Raw genomic sequence first — 21,525 nt, 5'->3', positions numbered from 1 at the left:
ATTAAAATATATATTTTTGGGGGGAGGGCTTACCTGTTTTGCATGATATGTTGGCCATAATATGTGTCACATATCAGTTTGCAAACAATGTAAAAACATGTATATATCATTGAGTTATTAAAGCTGCATACAAAGATACATATTTTTTTGTTTTCTTGAGTAAGGGAGCTCCAAAATGCAGGCATTTCAGCCTAGCTCAGTGCTTTCAGTGGTGGTGGGGCAAGCCAGCAGACAATACGGAGCGTTGCACCATGATTGGCTAAGTGTTCTGTCACTCATGGGAACACTACATTACCGCCAAGTCTAAGGGTAGAGCTTGAAAATTCAAGCACCTTGGGTGCTGCCATAGGGTTACATTAGAAGTGCCCATCCAAGAAGGCTCGAGGTCATTGGCCACAGATAAATGAACATCAAATCACGTTATATCTACAGTAGCTTCGATTGGACAGTCATCATCATGAATCAAGCCGACGATCTACTGGCAAATCCGTTTTAATCCTTGTCATATGAAGATAAATATTGAGGAGAAATTATAGATGAAACATATCGGTGCTCATCAGCCATTGGATATAAACATTACGCAACAAGTTGGAAATCGCAAATTCAACAGTGAGTGGTTTGGAAGGAATCAGTGGCTGACTGCCAGCATTGCAAAGCAATCATTAGCATGCTATTCAGTGGAGTGGCTGTGTGGTCCCAAGTCTAAGAATAAGGGTCTCTTTTCCTAGTTTAAAATTATAAACATTCAACATTGGCCATGCTGTCAATGAAGCATGATTTGTGCCACTCTCAAAACAACTGTTAACTCTGAACCTAAAATCTGACTTTAGTGAGTTCAAGACAACTGGGAACTCTGGAAAAAACTAGCTACGACTGGGAAAAAACGTTTTGAACAGTCATCCAACTCAGAATTGTAAATCGGGAACTCGGGCCTCTTTCGAGAACTACGACCTGAAGATCACTGATGTCATCATGATTAAACTGTTTTGTTGTTGAGTTCCCAGTTGTCTTGAAAGCACCATAAATCCAGAGAATGACAGACTTTGATAACAAATTTTACCCACGAAGGACCCATGAAGGACCATGCCACCTTCCTGTTCAAATAAGCACAGCACAACAAGGTGAGTCCAAAAATGTGTTGTATGCTGCTGCATAAATGATCTAATATGCCAGGGAGATATGTATACTGTATCTAAGAAAGAAATACTAAGTGTATGTTGTGTAGTAAGCTGTTAGTAGCCGATGTGCCTCACCCTAATAATTTATCTATTTTCACCTCTTAATTTCACCTAGTGTTCTGACTTGGTGGTGCACATGTAGCCTATAACCTGTTTTTGAGAAATGTAATCATCGAATATTGTTAGAGCTTTCATCGTCTGCTTATATGCCCCCTTTATTTATCCTACGGTTCTGATTTGATGTAGAGGGAGAACACTGTAAGAACGGCCCATGTTCTGAATTCTAGCACTATACATTTAGAAAGTGCTGAACAAATAGTTATATTGACTACGTCCATTCTAGCTCGCTCATTTATGTCTTAATCGAATTTACGGATGGCCTCTTATCCGCTTGTCGTCCCCTTATGCCATAGTTTGTACATCTAAATTGTCAGTAGAAACCACATTTGTTTAAACAAGTTAGCCATATCAGCTATGTTTTTTTTTAAAGTCAGTAAAATAGGCTGAATTAACTGTTTTACTGACAGACAAGGCTCTGCTGATAGCCAGGTGTAGTAGTGGTAAGGTGTTGGGACTCTGCTGTTGGGACAGCTTTATGTAGGCCCTAACAGTTTGTGGGCACCGTTTGTCACCGTTATAGTGCAATTAATGTATTGTTTAATGTTGTGTTGTGGCTTTGATGGCATGCATCACACCTTTTTTTGTTTTGCCCCACCAAGATTTACATGCTAAAATCACCACAGCTAGGGACACGAACGCATTTATTTGAAATCGGACGTCATTCCAAACATGTGGAGCAAGAAAAATAAAGGCTGACTTCTTAGAGAAACCCCTGTGAACAGGTTTGATAACTTGTCATTTTAAATCTTAACAGTGATGTTAAGTAAGTCAGAACCTTGAGGAGCAGTGCTTTGTAAACAAAAAGAGCACAATGATGTGATCTACAGTAGGTGACTTCAAAGAGGTACAGCCAACCTTTTGGTAAAGAATACAGTGATGAGTAATAAAACTGTCTCATGTCATAAAATGAAGGGTGCTATGAAAAACAGCCTCCAGGGGTTTAAGAATAGAGGGAGCTGTACTTAGATAATAGTATCACCGTCATCAAAAACAGGTAGAAAGGTTGACTGCACAGTTATACAGCACTGAACATCAGACATTGTGCATTATACAGGAATTTCTCCAGACGTTTTTAGAGATTACTTTCAAGCACATTGCCGGGAAATGCTGGCTGTCTAGTTGACTGCTTTATAATGTGACTTGGATTGAATCCTGGACTGTGTCGGTACGGGATAGTTATTATAAAGGAGAAGAAGAGAATGACAGAGACAGAGAAAAAGAAAGAGATCGTGAGAGATAGAGACAAAGAGAAAGAGAGAAAGAGGGATAAATAAATGATATACAGTGCCTTCAGGAATGTATTCAGACCTCTTGACTTTTTCTACATTTTGTGCGATTACATTTTATTCTAAAATGGATTCAATTAGATATTTTTTCAATCATCAATCTACACACAATACCCCATAATGACAAAGGAATAACACGTTTTTAGAAATGTTTCCTAATTTATAAAAAATATAAAACTGAAATAACACATTTCCATAAGTATTCAGACCCTTTACTCCGTACTTTGTTGAAGCAACTTTGGCAGCGATTAAAGCCTCGATTGTTTTTGGGTATGATGCTACAAGCTTGGCACACCTATTTGTGGAGTGTCTCCCATTCTTCTATGCAGAGCCTCTCAAGCTCTGTCAGGTTAAATGGGGAGTGTTGCTGCACAGCAATTTTCAGTTCTCTCCAGTGATGTTCGATCAGGTTTAAGTCCAGGCTGTGGCTGGGCCACTCAAGGACATTCAGAGACTTGTCCCAAAGCCACTCCTGTGTTGTCTTGGCTCTGTGCTTAGGGTTGTTGTCCTGTTGGAAGGTGAACCTTCGCAGGAGTCTGAGGTCCTGAGCGCTCTGGAGCAGGTTTTCATCAAGGATCTCTCTGTACTTTGCTCCGGTCATCATTGCCGTGATCCTGACTAGTCTCCCAGTCCCTGCCACTGAAAAACATCCCCACAGCATGATTCTGCAACCACCATGCTTCACCTTAGGGATGGTGCCAGGTTTCTTCCAGGCATGACGCTTGGCATTCAAGAGTACAATCTTGGTTTCATCAGACCAGAGAATCTTGTTTCAGAGTGTCAGAGTGACCATCGGGTTCTTGACAACCTCCCCTGATTGCTAAGTTTGGCCGGGAGGCAAGCTCTAGGAAGAGTCTTGGTGCTTCCAAAAGTATTCATTTTAAGAATGATAGAGTCCACTGTGTTCTTGGCGACCTTCAATGCTGCAGAAATGCTTAGGTACCCTTCCCCAGATCTGTGCCTCAACACAATCATGTCTCGGAGCTCTACGGACAATTCCTTCGACCTCATGGATTGTTTTTTTCTCTGACATGCACTGTCAACTGTGAGACCTTATATCGACAGGTGTGCACCTTTCCAAATCATGTCCAATCAATTGAATTTACAACAGGGGTCAAGGGGTCTGAATACTTTCCGAAGGCACTAAAAGTCAAAAGTTTGGACACACCTACTCATTCAAGGGTTTTGCTTTATTTTTACTATTTTCTACATTGTAGAATAGCAGTGAAGACATCAAAACTATGAAATAACACATATGGAATCATGTTGTAACCAAAACGGTGTTAAACAAATAAAAATATATTACATTTTTTTGATTCTTCAAAGTAGCCACCCTTTGCCTTGATGACAGGCTTGCACACTCTTTGACTATGTACAGACTCAGTGAGCATTGCCTTGCTATTGAGAAAGGCCGCTGTCGGAAGACCTGGCACTCAAGAGAAGAGAGGCTACGTGCACACTGCCCACATAATGAGGTGGAAACTGAGCTGCACTTCCGAACCTCCTACCAAATGTATGACCATATTAGAGACACATATTTCCCTGAGATTAGACAGATCCACAAAGAATTTGAAAACAAACCCAATTTTGATAAACTCCCATATCTACTGGGTGAAATATCACACTGTGCTTTCACAGCAGCAAGATTTGTAACCTGTTGCCACAAGAAAAGGGCAAACACCATTGTAAATACAATCCATATTTATTTTGATTTATTTTCCTTTTTGTACTTTAACTATTTGCACTGTATATATATATATATATATAATATGACATTTGAAATGTCTTTATTCTTTTGGAACTTTTTTGGGGTGTAATGTTTACTGTTCATTTGTATTATTTATTTAACTTTTGTTTATTATATATTTCACTTGCTTTGGCAATGTTAACATATGTTTCCCATGTCAATACAGCCCTTGAATTGAATTGAAAGAAGGACAGAAATAAAAACAAAAAGAGGGAGAGAGGGAGAGACAGAGAGATCACAAATAGGTGGAGGCGCAGAATGAAAAGGGCAAGACATTTGTCACCCTCTTCTGCAGGAGCATGAGCATCATTAATCTCCTGATATTTCAATATTGTATTAACCTTTCTAGTGGAAATCCTGAGCCTCATTAGTCTTTTTTGAGGGGGAGAAAAATAATAATCGATATAACAAGCTCTGGACATTGTCTGAAATACACTGAAGTCTGTTAGTGCACATCCTTTAGTCATTGATGATAAGGTATTGTACTGCCCTAAGCAATTATTCACATGTTCCGCATTACCTTAGGTTGCCATACAGACAGACAATATCACATGAAAGGATAAATGAGAGAGAGAATAGCATTGCTACTGTGAGAAATGGCAGCCATTTTACACATAGAGAAAACAGCTCCAAGGCCAAGCAAAGCGTGCGGTGGCTGAGTCTATTTTCCCTGTCAGTCAGCAACCTATCAGAGAGAAAAAAGAGAGAGAGATTTGCTCATCGTGACAACATTGTATATAGCCATAATATGACATCTGAAATGTCTCTATTCCTTTGAAACTTTTGTGAGTGTAATGTTTACTGTTCATTTTTGATTGTTAAATATTACTTTTGTTTATTATCTATTTATCTCGCTCTGGCAATGTAAACATATGTTTCCCATGTCAATAAAGCCATTAAATTGAATTGAATTAGAGGCACCTCTTGAAACCTGTAACACCCCTGTCCACACCCCACATCTGTCCGTGCCTGGAGAACAGCCTGACATTCACATCCCCACCGCCTCTCCCATGTCGTCTGACTGAGGAAACACTAACTGAGCCCTATTATGTAGACACACTCAGCACTCAACATCAAGGCCTACCAGGCCTTTGTCTGTCATCATTGTGCTACTTCTCCCTGATTGGTTGTGTCAAGGTCTCGCTAGGCACGTTTGACAATGTTGTTACAAAAACAGAGCATTTTCAGTGGCTTGATTGTATGTTTGCTTTGGACATACCCAGCCCAGATGAGTTGTACGGGTTCAAGGGTTACTTCAATTCTGGCACTATGACGATAGCTACCTACCCCCTGTATTTACAATGATTGAAGTGAAATGATGTTCTGACATTACATTTATTTTATGATTCAGGGAGGAACAGTCTCTACTTGATGATTCATCCCTATTATTAAAAAAATAAAGATGATATAGCGGTTGTCAATCCATGGAAGTTTAGGTTGGTACATGCAGATCTTAGGCAGCAGAGTTAGTTGATATCACTAGTTGATATCACTAATCACTTCATATGATGTACGGATTGGAAAAGAGAGGCAGTTTATAACATAAAGAATGAATCTCATAAGAATATTGACGAATAGTGTACCCATGGCTCACTTAGCCTTTAAAAGTAGGACTAAGGGTGACGTCAGCCTACAGATGCAGGGAGACAGCAATGGGATAGCAGGGAAAGAGCTGAGAGAGAGAGAGAGCGAGAGAGAAGATTCTCTCGGCTGAGGACAGGCCAGGGAAACTATATAGCTCTGGGTTAATTGTGTGGACCCCGTGGGCACTAAATAAGGATGGTTAGAATGACTGGCTAAGTGACAAATGGATGTACAAATTACTGAGATTACTTCAGTTATTAAAATAAATGGGATCTGGCCCTCTTCCAGAATCACACTCCCCATTACATGAAGGAAACTGACGGCTATCTTTTACATTTACTCAAACTTCACTTTCAGAAGTTATGTTGAAATATTCTTCAGGGTGTAAATCCATAAAAATATTGATGAGGAGATGGGTGTGTGAAGGCAAACTAATTTTCTATGAGCTCTGATTGATTAGCTTGCGAAGCAGCCATTGAGACTGGGTCGTACCCTCCAGCTGCATGGTGAATGGTTGTGTATGAATACTGCTAAAAGCTGTCTAAACAGTGAGCATGTGTTGGATTCTTCCCTGGCATGGTGGTGGACGGGAGACTGGAATATGGAGGGGGAGGGGAGACTGGAGGGTGGAGGGGAGACTGGAGGGTGGAGGGGAGACTGGAGGGTGGAGGGGAGACTGGAGGGTGGAGGGGAGACTGGAGGGTGGAGAGGAGACTGGAGGGCGGAGGGGAGACTGGAGGGTGGAGGGGAGACTGGAGGGTGGAGGGGAGACTGGAGGGTGGAGGGGAGACTGGAGGGCGGAGGGGAGACTGGAGGGCGGAGGGGAGACTGGAGGGTGGAGGGGAGACTGCAGGGTGGAGAGGAGACTGGAGGGCGGAGGGGAGACTGGAGGGCGGAGGGAAAACTGGAGGAAGAGTTGACAGACAGTGTACAGCTGTTCAGCTAATTACCTAGCAGGTTGGGAACAAGGTTAATGAAGCAGTTTGGAAATCAAAAAGAGAAATATGTCCTGATTTTACACAAAGGAATTACTTTCCCATTAGTGGAAGTAGTTGGGGAGCGACTAGTTTAAAAAATCTCCTGGTACATTTTTTGGAGGAAATGTGAAAACAAAAAGTTTAACTTGTATAAGTTTTAAAGGTAGCTAAATATGAAAAGTACCACATGAGGAAGATCATTATTTATCATTTGATGGTGTGTGTGTGTGTGTGTGTGTGTATCTTTCAGTGTCCAAAGGAGAGTCAACGTTACAGAGAGCTGGGTCCTGGTCACTGTTGTTCGAAACTGTTTTTCTATCTGGACTTCAACTATCGGATAGGATTACATGCATAAAAATACCTGGAATAGAACAGCATTGTCTTGAATGGTTATATTCATTACATTTATATACCTTTTGAAAAACTGGGTCCTGAAGATCAGTCCTGATCCCTCACCAACAGACAGACAGACAGACGGACGGACGGACGGACGGACGGACGGACGGACGGACGGACGGACGGACGGACGGACGGACGGACGGACAGACACTCTATGTACTAACTCCGTGGTTAGCAAACATCTCCTCACAGTTTAGTTGTAGCACTGAACTAGCTCATCTGGTATACCTATTGAAGGGCTTGATGATTAGATAATAAGTTAAAAAGCTGTGGAATAGTTCAAATACATGAAACGTCTGGGAGCCCTAGAGGACAGCTTTGAAAACCCCTGTACAAACTCATAATGCCCAAGCAGGATATACGACTGCTCTGTCTAGTCGTGCCTCACCTCTATCGCCTGCTGCATATTCATGTCCTTATGGAAGTTGTGGTCTGCAGTGTAACCCGGCCCAGTCAGCCTGTACGTGTATCTATCTGCCTAATGTCCGTAATCACCTGCATCTCATTGAGAGGTGCGGACACGTGCCTCCCTGCTTCCCTCTGCTCATTAGAATGATGGATGGTGGCATAGGGGATGCCCTCCCCCATTCAAAATTAGTTATCGTTTAGAAAGGTGCTTATTAGGGAACACCTGCGGAAATGGAGGGGGAGTGGCCGGCTTTGAGCACAGACTAACAGGCAGGAGGAGGAGGAGGAGGAGGCGGAGGAGGAGGAGGAGGAGGGGGAGAAATATACTGGAGACTATAACACTTCTCAACAGATTACATTTCAAACTATACCTACCTGACTTTAAAATGTTCATATTGTTGTAAGAAAATATAGTTAAAACACAGTAATATTTGTTTTGAGATCAAGAAAAAAATATTGACTACGAATAATTACATGAAAACCACTGAGCAGTGCATTCAGAATATACAGTAGACTCACACTGTGCTTTGGATTGATGTAGTGTTGCTTAGTTATTTACATGTTTATGATCACACTATTAATCATGCACATCTTACCATAGTATTATTACCTGTACATTTACCTGAATCAGTCTGTTGGAGATAGCTGTAGAATCCACTTCTCTCTTTGATTGGTTTCTGTTAGGAGTTATAGAGGCCTCCTGAGACTCCTCCAGCTGAGGTGGGCAGGACTGATCATTAGCTTATGAAAACACAACTTCCATTCCGATTTTGCCAAGCCCAGGAGGGAGCGTGTTAAGTTGACATGAGTCCCTATCAATTCAGTGAATGGTATTTAAATAACCGCAGACAGAGAAAGTAGTCGTCACAGGAGTCCCAATGGTGAGGTTATAGCCACATTGCGATCAGGGAGAAGCTAGGTTTAGGTGTTATAAACTGGAACAAATCCATTTCCCTCTCCAATTAGTCTAAACCACTATCCAGAGTCACACAATGGAGACACTGGCATCTTTCATCTTTATGGACACTTTGTTTGGCTAAGTCAGCAGCTAAACCCAACGTGGTCTCAGAGCATTTCATATTATTCTGTAAGTGAATCTGAGACACTCCATTTAGTATAATATGTTAAGTTTGTATGGTATGTATTAATTTGTGGAAGTCCATCACCTATTTTGTATGATATGTTACGAATTACAATTCACATTATAGGTTCCAATTAGCAAGGCATACGATATGTTACGAATTAGCAAGGCATACGATATGTTACGAATTAGCAAGGCATACGATATGTTACGAATTAGAATTCACATTATAGGTTCCAATTTAGCAAGGCATACGATATGTTACGAATTACAATTCACATTATAGGTTCCAATTTAGCAAGGCATACGATATGTTACGAATTAGCAAGGCATACGATATGTTACGAATTAGCAAGGCATACGATATGTTACGAATTAGCAAGGCATACGATATGTTACGAATTACAATTCACATTATAGGTTCCAATTTAGCAAGGCATACGATATGTTACGAATTAGCAAGGCATACGATATGTTACGAATTAGCAAGGCATACAATATGTTACGAATTACAATTCACATTATAGGTTCCAATTTAGCAAGGCATACGATATGTTACGAATTAGCAAGGCATACGATATGTTACGAATTAGCAAGGCATACGATATGTTACGAATTAGCAAGGCATACGATATGTTACGAATTAGCAAGTCATACGATATGTTATGAATTAGCAAGGCATACGATATGTTACGAATTAGCAAGGCATACGATATGTTACGAATTAGCAAGGCATACGATATGTTACGAATTAGCAAGGCATACGATATGTTACGAATTAGCAAGGCATACGATATGTTACGAATTAGCAAGGCATACGATATGTTACGAATTAGCAAGGCATACGATATGTTACGAATTAGCAAGTCATACGATATGTTATGAATTAGCAAGGCATACGATATGTTACGAATTAGCAAGGCATACAATATGTTACGAATTAGCAAGGCATACGATATGTTACGAATTAGCAAGGCATACGATATGTTACGAATTAGCAAGGCATACGATATGTTACGAATTAGCAAGGCATACGATATGTTACGAATTAGCAAGGCATACAATATGTTACGAATTAGCAAGGCATACGATATGTTACGAATTAGCAAGGCATACGATATGTTACGAATTAGCAAGGCATACGATATGTTACGAATTAGCAAGGCATACGATATGTTACGAATTAGCAAGGCATACGATATGTTACGAATTAGCAAGGCATACGATATGTTACGAATTAGCAAGGCATACAATATGTTACGAATTAGCAAGGCATACAATATGTTACGAATTACAATTCACATTATAGGTTCCAATTTAGCAAGGCATACGATATGTTACGAATTAGCAAGTCATACGATATGTTACGAATTAGCAAGGCATACGATATGTTACGAATTAGCAAGGCATACGATATGTTACGAATTAGCAAGGCATACGATATGTTACGAATTAGCAAGGCATACGATATGTTACGAATTAGCAAGGCATACGGTATGTTACGAATTAGCAAGGCATACGATATGTTACGAATTAGCAAGGCATACAATATGTTACGAATTAGCAAGGCATACAATATGTTACGAATTTGCAAAATGTACAATATGTTATGAGTTTGAAAAACCTACACTATTTTACAATTTTTTCAAGTAGCTAATTAGCTAAAGTTGTCCTTGATGAGATTTGAACCATTGGGTTGCTAGAAGTTTTTGTTTAGTTTTTACTATGTTATGTATTCTCTATGAGACCAGAGTGCTAAAGCATGTGATGGGGAGATGAGATCAGTGAGACTCAATGGGAAGGCTAGTACTGTAGGTAGGTACTTATTACACAACCTCATGAAAGTAATAGAACACCACCCAGACCTACAATATGCCTAATTGAAAACACTGTAAACTTGTCAATATTGGCCATCTTCTCCTCGTTATTAGTTTTAGATATTATCTATGGCTCACTATATGTTTATTTATTATATGTCATGAGGAAAGTGATAGCACAAATAATGGAATGGACTCATGGAATTGGCATATATTTGTATTAATGTGTTGTAAGAAAATTACATTTTTTAGCTCTGTTTTTAATAGTTTCACTTTCACAGTAGCATTTGTCTGGGTGGTGTTCTGATCCTACAGTATATAGTAGGTCTGGGTGGTGTTCTGACCGTACAGTATATTGTGGGTCTGGGTGGTGTTCTGATACTACTGTATTGTGTAGGTTTGGGTGGTGTTCTGATCCTACAGTATATTGTAGGTCTGGGTGGTGTTCTGATCCTACAGTATATTGTGGGTCTGGGTGGTGTTCTGATCCTACAGTATATTGTAGGTCTGGGTGGTGTTCTGATCCTACAGTATTGTGTAGGTTTGGGTGGTGTTCTGATCCTACAGTATTGTGTAGGTTTGGGTGGTGTTCTGATACTACAGTATATTGTGGGTCTGGGTGGTGTTCTGATCCTACAGTATATTGTGGGTCTGGGTGGTGTTCTGATCCTACAGTATTGTGTAGGTTTGGGTGGTGTTCTGATACTACAGTATATTGTGGGTCTGGGTGGTGTTCTGATCCTACAGTATATTGTAGGTCTGGGTGGTGTTCTGATGCTAATGTATACTGTAACATATTTTCTGGCTCGTGTTCTGATCCTGCAGCGTATTTGTGTGACGACCCTCCCACTCTGTCTGCCGTATTCTCTCTTTGTTCTTGTTTCCTTATTAGGATGCCGGTGGGCGGAGTTGGGAGGGTCGTCAGCTACATGGGAAACACCTGGGCCAGGTGTCTCCCAGGATAAATAGACCTCTTCCACATTCATGGAAGAGACTCTCTCCATGCAGACACCTTTATAGATTTTCTTGTGTTTCTTGGTGTTTTTTTGGTTGTTTGCTTTAGCATCTTTCAACACCCTGCATTATCACATTCATGCATGCAAAACACTCACTTACACTACTGATTACACACACCATTGTATATTATACTTAGTTACTTATTTAATAAATATATATTTTGTTACTCCTTATCTCCACGTTGTCTCCCTTTTGTTACAGGCTTTGAGCCGGTTCGTGACATTTGTGACCCATTTCAGGAAACTAGGTGTATGTCATGGGTCACTACACAGGACAGCCGTTTAGCCACAGAAAAAGCAAGCAACCTTCCGGCTAGCCAGGATTGGCTAAGATAATTAGTGGGCTGGACATGCCAAGAGATGAGTTTAGATTGGTCTGCCATATAGCATGCTTCTGTCAATTGGAGCTGGTCAAAATGTCTACGTAATCCTGTCAAATGCAGCTTTTTTTTAATGTATTGCGAAGTAAATCTGCATAAACTTAATGTCAAGTTAAAGTGTATTGTTAGCTAGCTAACGTTAGCTGGCTGGCTCGCTAGGTAATGTTTTGTGTATGCTCTCCACCTTCTGGGGGACTGAGTTTTGAAAATCAGTTGCATTCGAGCATGATAGCTCGGATTTAATCTTCAAACTAAGGGCAACCATGGCATCCGACAGGAGACGCATACAACCATGATGTATGGATAGTCTAGCTAGCAACATTTTGAGATATTACACATTTCTAATTTTGACATAAAGTCTGCCAGAGCGCAGAATAACTGATGAATTTACGAACTCTCAACACCCGTTGAATATGGCCGGTGTCAGTAAACGTTGGCAAAAAAGCATAATTAAATTGTTTCCAGCAGCACAGTTACAGTTACCAACGCTCTGGCTGACATGAAAACATCCTAACCAGCTCTGCTAGGGTGAGCAATGTTCAGTCAGCTGTTCTCTCTCACTTAGATGTCTGGATGTAGCTAGCAAGTAACTTGGGTGCTTGACTGTTATGACAGAATGCTCAAATCAACACCTAAAGAGATGTGTGGGGCTAAAGCTTAAAAGAGTGTGAACGATGCTGAATGGGTGTAGACAAAGAAGAGCTCTCCAGTAGGTACCAAAACATTCAAAGGCCATTTTCTCAAAAGTGAGTCTACAAGATTTTCAACTTCAAAGCAAAACTACTTTCCCATTGACGCAACTGTTGTGTATGATATACCATTTTGTAGCTCTGAGTCTCTACTTTTATCCAATGTAAAAAACACAATTTCAAATGTTGCTACATAAGACGGTTGGTCACATTTTAGCATATTGTCTAGGTGTTGTTCTGACCCTACAGTATATTGCAGCATATTGTCTGGGTGGTGTTCTGACCCTACAGTATATTGTAGCATATTGTCTGGGTGGTGTTCTGACCCTACAGTATATTGTAGCATATTGTCTGGGTGGTGTTCTGACCCTACAGTATATTGTAGCATATTGTCTGGGTGGTGTTCTGACCCTACAGTATATTGTAGCATATTGTCTGGGTGGTGTTCTGACCCTACAGTATATTGTAGCATATTGTCTGGGTGGTGTTCTGACCCTACAGTATATTGTAGCATATTGTCTGGGTGGTGTTCTAATCCTTCAGTATATTGTAGCATATTGTCTGGGTGGTGTTCTAATCCTTCAGTATATTGTAGCATATTGTCTAGGTGGTGTTCTGACCCTACAGTATATTGTAGCATATTGTCTGGGTGGTGTTCTGACCCTACAGTATATTGTAGCATATTGTCTGGGTGGTGTTCTGACCCTACAGTATATTGTAGCATATTGTCTGGGTGGTGTTCTGACCCTACAGTATATTGTAGCATATTGTCTGGGTGGTGTTCTGACCCTACAGTATATTGTAGCATATTGTCTGGGTGGTGTTCTGACCCTACAGTATATTGTAGCATATTGTCTGGGTGGTGTTCTGACCCTACAGTATATTGTAGCATATTGTCTGGGTGGTGTTCTGACCCTACAGTATATTGTAGCATATTGTCTGGGTGGTGTTCTGACCCTACAGTATATTGTAGCATATTGTCTGGGTGGTGTTCTGACCCTACAGTATATTGTAGCATATTGTCTGGGTGGTGTTCTGACCCTACAGTATATTGTAGCATATTGTCTGGGTGGTATTCTGACCCTACAGTATATTGTAGCATATTGTCTGGGTGGTGTTCTGACCCTACAGTATATTGTAGCATATTGTCTGGGTGGTGTTCTAATCCTTCAGTATATTGTAGCATATTGTCTGGGTGGTGTTCTGACCCTACAGTATATTGTAGCATATTGTCTGGGTGGTGTTCTGACCCTACAGTATATTGTAGCATATTGTCTGGGTGGTGTTCTAATCCTTCAGTATATTGTAGCCTTTGAGGCAAGCATGACTCTAATGGATTTCAATGTATTTTTATAGTGGCATTGAGCTTTACAGTGGTATTGAGCTTTATAGTGGTATTGCTTTTTCATTATACCTATGATAAAAATGTCAATAAAAGTAGTGTCATCTGTCAGAATATTATTTTCCTATTACTTTGATGAATAGTATTGTATGTCTCTTGTTTATGATGCTTTACCTGGTCTATACCTGTACACCTTTAGTAATACTCCTGTGTACTGGAACATTCCATGTTGGGAAAGACATGGAATGTTCTGTTTAGTGTGTCTTTAGTTTAAGTCAGAAATCTGAATTCATTGGTAATACAGTAGGTTGGACAATATGCTAAACTATTGGTTTCATGGTATTAACTGAATTAATCCTACAATTTTGAATCAAAATATTATGTTTGCGTCTGCTGCCTCCTGTTGACTTATAACAGCTGCATCCGAAAGATAAACACACATAACAATCAAATGAATGAACAACTTACAGCAACAGTAAGAGACTCATTGTTATTGGTATTAAAGGAGATTTTTGATAAATAATGTGGGAAAAAATGACATTTTGGGATTAGTGAATCCTCGGTATGTAGGGCTAACAATAGAGTAATAGCCTTTTTAATGAGATACAACCAATACGCAGAACAGCAACACTCATGTCCCTTAGAGAACACAGCCTGCTCACTACCCTTCAACCAAACTGCATCCAAACAGCTGAATGAACAGCACAAAAGTTGCCTTCAAATGATGCCACTCAATGTGGTCTGGCCTGTAGTGCAGCTAAGAACCTGTGTTAGCAGTAGCAGTGGCCGACTCAGGCGTCACATCCACTCCAGAGCTCAGGCCTTTCTGTTTGTATTTGATCTTCAAGTGTAGCGAGGAGAGCTTCAGTGAGAGAGAGGCCCCAGAGGACATCTTAGGGAACATCCCAGTCACCCCATGTCCTTCTGATATCAGATAAAAAGGAGGGAGCACTAGCAGTTTGAACATTTTTTATTCATCTTTTTTTTAAATATTATTTTGCATTTTCGCTTTACGAAACAAATGTTTGCAGATGTCCTATGAATAAACAACAGAACCCTCTCTCCTCAGAGAAGGGATCCACCAACCAATCCCTTCTCTGGAAAATAGATTCTTCTTGTCCAATGGCGGCCTCTCCCGATTCACAAGGTGTCGCCCATTTTCTGTATGTTACATTCTTTTAAGTGCATTAATAGACAATGTAACCGTTTGAAATAATGTGCAATGACTGGAACTACGGTCAATTCAAAAAGATATTTACATTGCTGCTATGACCCACAATAACTGTGTCTGTGTTGGGGGTCATCACATGAATCAGAATCTGAAATGAGCCAATCATGACACAGGGAGTCTGTCAAACCACAGCCATCGTAAACAGCTTATCACCTTTACCAACATCATCATCAGGGTTAACAACTCTTTAGTCATACCTGTTTTCCTCCAGTAAGACAAAAAGGTTCATAGATAAAATGGTTTGAAATAAAGTTTAGTGATTGTGCTTTTAAAACCAAAGTAAAACAAATAACAAACATTGACAATGACCCACAAATATAACAGTGCATTAGAAAAAGAAAAAGAACAATCCCAAAGTGGCACTTTCTTGGGGCGGCTAAATAATATAGCGATTTACAACATGGATGGAAAACGATAAAATAATTATATTTACTGGCATAATGAAATTATAATTCGCAAAATAAAACAAGGAAGACAAATTTGAAGTACGACAATGGATGCTATACAAAAGGACATTATGTGTACAGGTATATTTACAAGACAGTCCACCCCTCTGCTTGTAACTCATTTTATTACAGTAATACCTTGCTGTATGGGCAAGGCTTCCCACAGATCGTACAGAGGCAAGCCAAGTTGATCGGGTCAATACCTAGAGTCCACTATTACTCCCTATTGCCTTTGAATAAAACATACACTACATGATCACAAGTACGTGGACACCTGTTCGTTGAACATCTAATTCCAAAATCATGGTTATTAATATAGAGTTTGATGCTATAACAGCCTCCACTATTCTGGGAAGGCTTTCTGCTACATGATGGAACATTGCTGCGGGGACTTGCTTCCATTCAGCCACAAGAGCATTAGTGAGGTCGGGCACTGATGTTCTGCGATTAGACCTGGCTCGCAGTTGGCATTCCAATTCATCCCAAAGGTTTTTGATGGGGTTGAGGTCAGGGCTCTGTGCAGGCCTGTCAATTTCTTCCACACCGATCTCGTCAAACCATTTCTGTATGGACCTCGTTTTGTTCATGGGGGCATTGTCATGCTGAAACAGTAAAGGGCCTTCCCTAAACTGTTGCCACAAAGATGGAAGCACAGAATCGTCTAGATTGTAACTGTATGCTGTAGCGTTAATGTTTCCCTTGACTGGAACTAAGGGTCCTGAACAATGAAAAACAGCCCCAGACTATTATTCCTCTTCTACCAGATTTAACAGTTGGCACAATGCATTTGGGCAGGTAGTGGTCTCCTGGCATCCGATGCCAGATGGTGACGTGTGAATCATCACTCAAGAGAGCGCGTTTCCACTGCTCCAGAGTCCAATGGCGGCAAGCTTTAAACCACTACAGCCGATGCTTCGCATTGGGCATGGTGCTTGTGTGCGGCTGCTCGGCCATGGAAACCCATTCATGAAGCCCCCGACGAACAGTTCTTGTTCTGATGTTGCTTCCAGGGGCAGTTTGGAACTCGGTAGTGAATGTTGCAAACGAGTACAGATGATTTTTACCCTCTACACGCTTCAGCGGTTCTGTGAGCTTTTGTTGCCTACCACTTCACGGCTGAGCCGTTGTTGCTCCCTAGACGTTTCCACTTAAAAATAACAGCACTTACAGTTGACCGAGGCAGCTCTAGCAGGGAAGAAATTTGACAAACTGACTTGTTGGAAAGGTGGCATCCTAAGACAGAGCCACATTAAAAGTCACTGAGCTCTTTGGTGAGATTGAATGGCTGTGTGCTTGATTTTATACACTTGTCAGCAACAGGTGTGGCTGAAATAGCAGAAACCACTAAGTTGAAGGGGTGTCCACATACTGCTGTATCTACAGTACCAGTCAAACGTTTGGACACCTACTCATTCAACGATTTTTCTTTATGTTTACTATTTTCTACATTGTAGAATAATAGTGAGGACATCAAAACTATGAAATAAAACATATGGAATCATGTAGTAACCAACCTTTGCCTCGATGACAGCTTTGCACACTCTTGGCATTCTCTGAACCAGCTTCACCTGGAATGATTTTCCAACAGTCTTGAAGGAGTTCCAACATATGCTGAGCACTTGTTGGCTGCTTTTCCTACACTGTGCGGTCCAACTCTTCCCAAACCATCTTAATTGTGTTGAGGTCGGTGATTGTGGAGGCCAGGTCATCTGATGCAGCACTCCATTGCTCTCCTTCTTGGTCAAATAGCCCTTACACAACCTGGATGTGTGTTGGGTAATTGGCCTGTTGAAAAACAAATGATAGTCCCACCAACCTCAAACCAGATGGGACAGTGTATCACTGCAGAATGCTTTGGTAGCCATGCTGGTTAAGTCTGCCTTGAATTCTAAATATATCACAGACAGTGTCACCAGCAAGCACCCCTACACCATCACATCTTCTCCTGCATGCTTCATGGTGGGAACCACACATGAAGAGATCATCCGTTCACCTACTCTGCATCTCACAAAGACACTGCGGTAGGGACTCATGTCTATTGCTTGTGTTTCTTAGCTCAAGCATGTCTCTTATTCTTATTGGAGTCCTTTAGTAGTAATTCGACCATGAAGGCCTGATTCACACAGTCTCCTCTGAACGTTGATGTTGACATGTGTCTGTTACTTGAACTCACTGAAGCATTTATTTGAGCTGCAATCTGAGGTGCAGTTAACTGTAATGAACTTATCCTCTGCATCAGAGGTAACTCTGGGTCTACCTTTCCTGTGGCTGTCCTCATGAGAGCCAGTTTCATCATACCGCATAATGGTTTTTGCAACTGCACTTTTCCAGACTGACTGACCTTCATGTCTTAAAGTAATGATGGACTGTCATTTCTCTTTGCTTATTTGAGCTGTTCTTGCCATAATATGAACTTGGTATTTTACCAAATAGGGCTATCTTCTGTATACCACCCCTACCTTGTCACAACACAACTGATTGGCTCAAATGCATTAAGAAGGAAAGAAATTCCACAAATGGACTTTTAACAAGACACAGCTGTTAATTGAAATGCATTACAGGTCATGATAGCTGGTTGAGAGAATGCCAAGAGTGTGCAAAGCTGTCATCAAGGCAAAGGGTGGCTACTTTGAAGAATCTCAAATCGAACACTTTTGTGGTCACTACATGATTCCAGTGTTATTTCATAGTTTTAATGTGTTCACTATTATTCTACAATGCAGAAAATAGTAAAAATAAAGAAAAACTCTGAAATGAGAAGGTGTGTCCAAACTTTTGACTGGTACTGTATATAGTGTATCTGCTAATGAGTATTTTGCTTTGGATTCAAGTACCATTCTTTTATCCTCTGGCATTTTTTTCTTCTGTAAAATGGACATAGAAAATGATCAATTAGAAAAACAATTGGTCTGTTTTCCAGGTGTTTAGAAACACAATTGATGTACAGTATTTGTCAGCAAACATGATGGTGAGATACTGAGATATTTAAAATGGACAGAGGAACGATCACAGCATTCCTCTTCTCGGAAACTTCATTCTGGACACAACTTCCTGTTCATCCCTTCTAGTAGTTCAGGTCTCCACCATCTAAGGAGAAGGACAACACAACAGACATTTCAACGAGCATCAAAATATATACACAGCATTTCAACAAGCATCAAAATATATACACAGCATTTCAACAAGCATCAAAATATATACACAGCATTTCAACAAGCATCAAAATATATACACAGCATTTCAACAAGCATCAAAATATATAAACAGCATTTCAACAAGCATCAAAATATATACACAGCATTTCAACAAGCATCAAAATATATTTCACAAAATATATACACAGCATTTCAACAAGCATCAAAATATATACACAGCATTTCAACAAGCATCAAAATATATACACAGCATTTCAACAAGCATCAAAATATATACACAGCATTTCAACAAGCATCAAAATATATACACAGCATTTCAACAAGCATCAAAATATATACACAGCATTTCAACAAGCATCAAAATATATACACAGCATTTCAACAAGCATCAAAATATATACACAGCATTTCAACAAGCATCAAAATATATACACAGCATTTCAACAAGCATCACAATATATACACAGCATTTCAACAAGCATCAAAATATATACACAGCATTTCAACAAGCATCACAATATATACACAGCATTTCAACAAGCATCAAAATATATACACAGCATTTCAACAAGCATCAAAATATATACACAGCATTTCAACAAGAATCAAAATATATACACAGCATTTAATCTAATCGGCCAATATTGAATCTGCAGTAACACCATGAGTTTGCCAGTCGGCAAGCACTGTACCTCTAAGTCATCGTCTCCTGGCTGGAAGGCCCCCATGTCGTTGGGGTTCCTGCGGGCCCCCGGCCCCCCCTCTCCTCTCCGCCGCCCCCCTGAGCCCCGGGAGGACATAGAGCTGGAGGAGCTGGGGTCCCTGTCTCTGGGACTGTGGACCGTGGGGAAGGAGGGGCGGCTGTAGGGCAGGATGTCCTCTGGTCCTGGGACAAAAGAGGAGAGAGGACACACTGAGAACTTATGTCCTTCAACACAATACATACAGCTATTCCCAATCTAAAGTTGCACTGTCAGAGCGGCATGTCTACAGAGCAGAAAGAACAATATACTGCTAGGTTAAATGCCACTAGTTCCATGTCACTAGGTGTTCTCTGTACCTGGGTGTTGGCGTGCCTTGGTGCTGCCCCCCTCCTGTTTGTTCCCTTTCCCTGCACGGGGGATCTTCTGTCTGTCCTGGGTCTCCCGGCGCTCTGAGGAGCTGGTACGGGGGTCCGATCCCTCCCGTGGCCGGTACCCTCCTCCTGAGTCCCCTCTCCTGTCCCTGCCCTCGCCTGCCTTGGGAGACATCATCCCCCGGGCCTCCAGGGCTGTCTTGGAGGGATGTGTGGGGGACTTGAGCCCTGCTGGAGGTGGGATGGGAGGAGGAGGCAGATCTGGAAGATAAACAAAGGAAGAGGGGGACATTAGTTACTCAGTTGAAAACTTGTGTTAGGGTGTGAGATGGAAGATAATGAGTCAATGTGCTCTGGATTAGAGCCAGAGCCTAGCCATTAGAGCCTACCTATTAGAGCCTAGCCATTAGAGCCTAGCCATTAGAGCCTTGCCATTAGAGCCTAGCCATTAGAGCCTAGACATTAGAGCCTAGACATTAGAGCCTAGCCATTAGAGCCTAGCCATTAGAGCCTACCCATTAGAGCCTACCCATTAGAGTCTACCCATTAGAGCCTAGACATTAGAGCCTAGACATTAGAGCCTAGCCATTAGAGTCTACCCATTAGAGCCTAGCCATTAGAGCCTAGCCATTAGAGCCTAGCCATTAGAGCCTAGCCATTAGAGCCATTTAGAGCCTAGACATTAGAGCCCATAGCCATTAGAGCCTAGCCATTAGAGCCTAGCCATTAGAGCCTAGCCATTAGAGCCTTAGAGCCTAGCCATTAGAGCCTTTAGAGCCTAGCCATTAGAGCCTAGACATTAGAGCCTAGCCATTAGAGCCTAGCCATTAGAGCCTAGACATTAGAGCCTAGCCATTAGAGCCTACCTATTAGAGCCTAGCCATTAGAGCCTAGCCATTAGAGCCTAGCCATTAGAGCCTAGCCATTAGAGCCTTGCCATTAGAGCCTAGCCATTAGAGCCTAGACATTAGAGCCTAGCCATTAGAGCCTAGCCATTAGAGTCTAGCCATTAGAGCCTACCCATTAGAGTCTACCCATTAGAGCCTAGCCATTAGAGCCTAGCCATTAGAGCCTACCCATTAGAGTCTACCCATTAGAGCCTAGACATTAGAGCCTAGCCATTAGAGCCTAGCCATTAGAGTCTACCCATTAGAGCCTAGACATTAGAGCCTAGACATTAGAGCCTAGCCATTAGAGCCTAGACATTAGAACCTAGCCATTAGAGCCTAGACATTAGAGCCTAGACATTAGAGCCTAGACATTAGATCCTAGCCATTACAGCCTACTGTGTATACACATACTGACCAAGCAGAAGCACTCTGGACTGTACTGTGTACACACAGCCTAGGACGACAGATGGGAGACAGTGGGGAGATAAAGGGTAATGGCAGGCAGAGAGGGAGACATGGAACATGGAGGGGAGGGAGGGAGGAGTGAAGGGAAAGATGTGAGAGAGGGGAGGAAGTGAGAGAGGGGACAAGGTGAGAGAGGGGACGAGGTGAGAGAAGTGACAAAGTGAGAGAGGGGGAAGTGAGAGAGGGGAATAAGTGAGAGAGGGGAGACAGGAAAGAGATTAAAAAAAGGGAAACAAGGA

The 21,525-nt window shown here is 41.3% G+C and overlaps 1 protein-coding gene across 1 annotated transcript in view; it reads right to left on the bottom strand.

Annotated features, from left to right (window-relative positions):
- Window positions 1-18,383: 18,383 nt before the first annotated feature.
- Window positions 18,384-21,525, bottom strand: part of robo1 (roundabout, axon guidance receptor, homolog 1 (Drosophila)) — a 423,568-nt gene continuing 420,426 nt past the window's right edge. Inside the window, exons 28-30 of the mRNA XM_042296381.1 lie at window positions 19,917-20,192; window positions 19,549-19,742; window positions 18,384-18,788 (exon numbers count right to left, since the gene is read on the bottom strand). Coding sequence (XP_042152315.1) covers window positions 18,774-18,788; window positions 19,549-19,742; window positions 19,917-20,192 — 485 coding nt within the window. The 3' untranslated portion in view covers window positions 18,384-18,773. The remainder of the gene's footprint in view (window positions 18,789-19,548; window positions 19,743-19,916; window positions 20,193-21,525) is intronic.

Source organism: Oncorhynchus tshawytscha, linkage group LG13 (genome assembly GCF_018296145.1).
Source record: "Oncorhynchus tshawytscha isolate Ot180627B linkage group LG13, Otsh_v2.0, whole genome shotgun sequence".
NCBI classification, from domain to species: Eukaryota; Metazoa; Chordata; class Actinopteri; order Salmoniformes; family Salmonidae; genus Oncorhynchus; species Oncorhynchus tshawytscha.
This window is presented reverse-complemented; position numbering and strand designations above follow the sequence as displayed.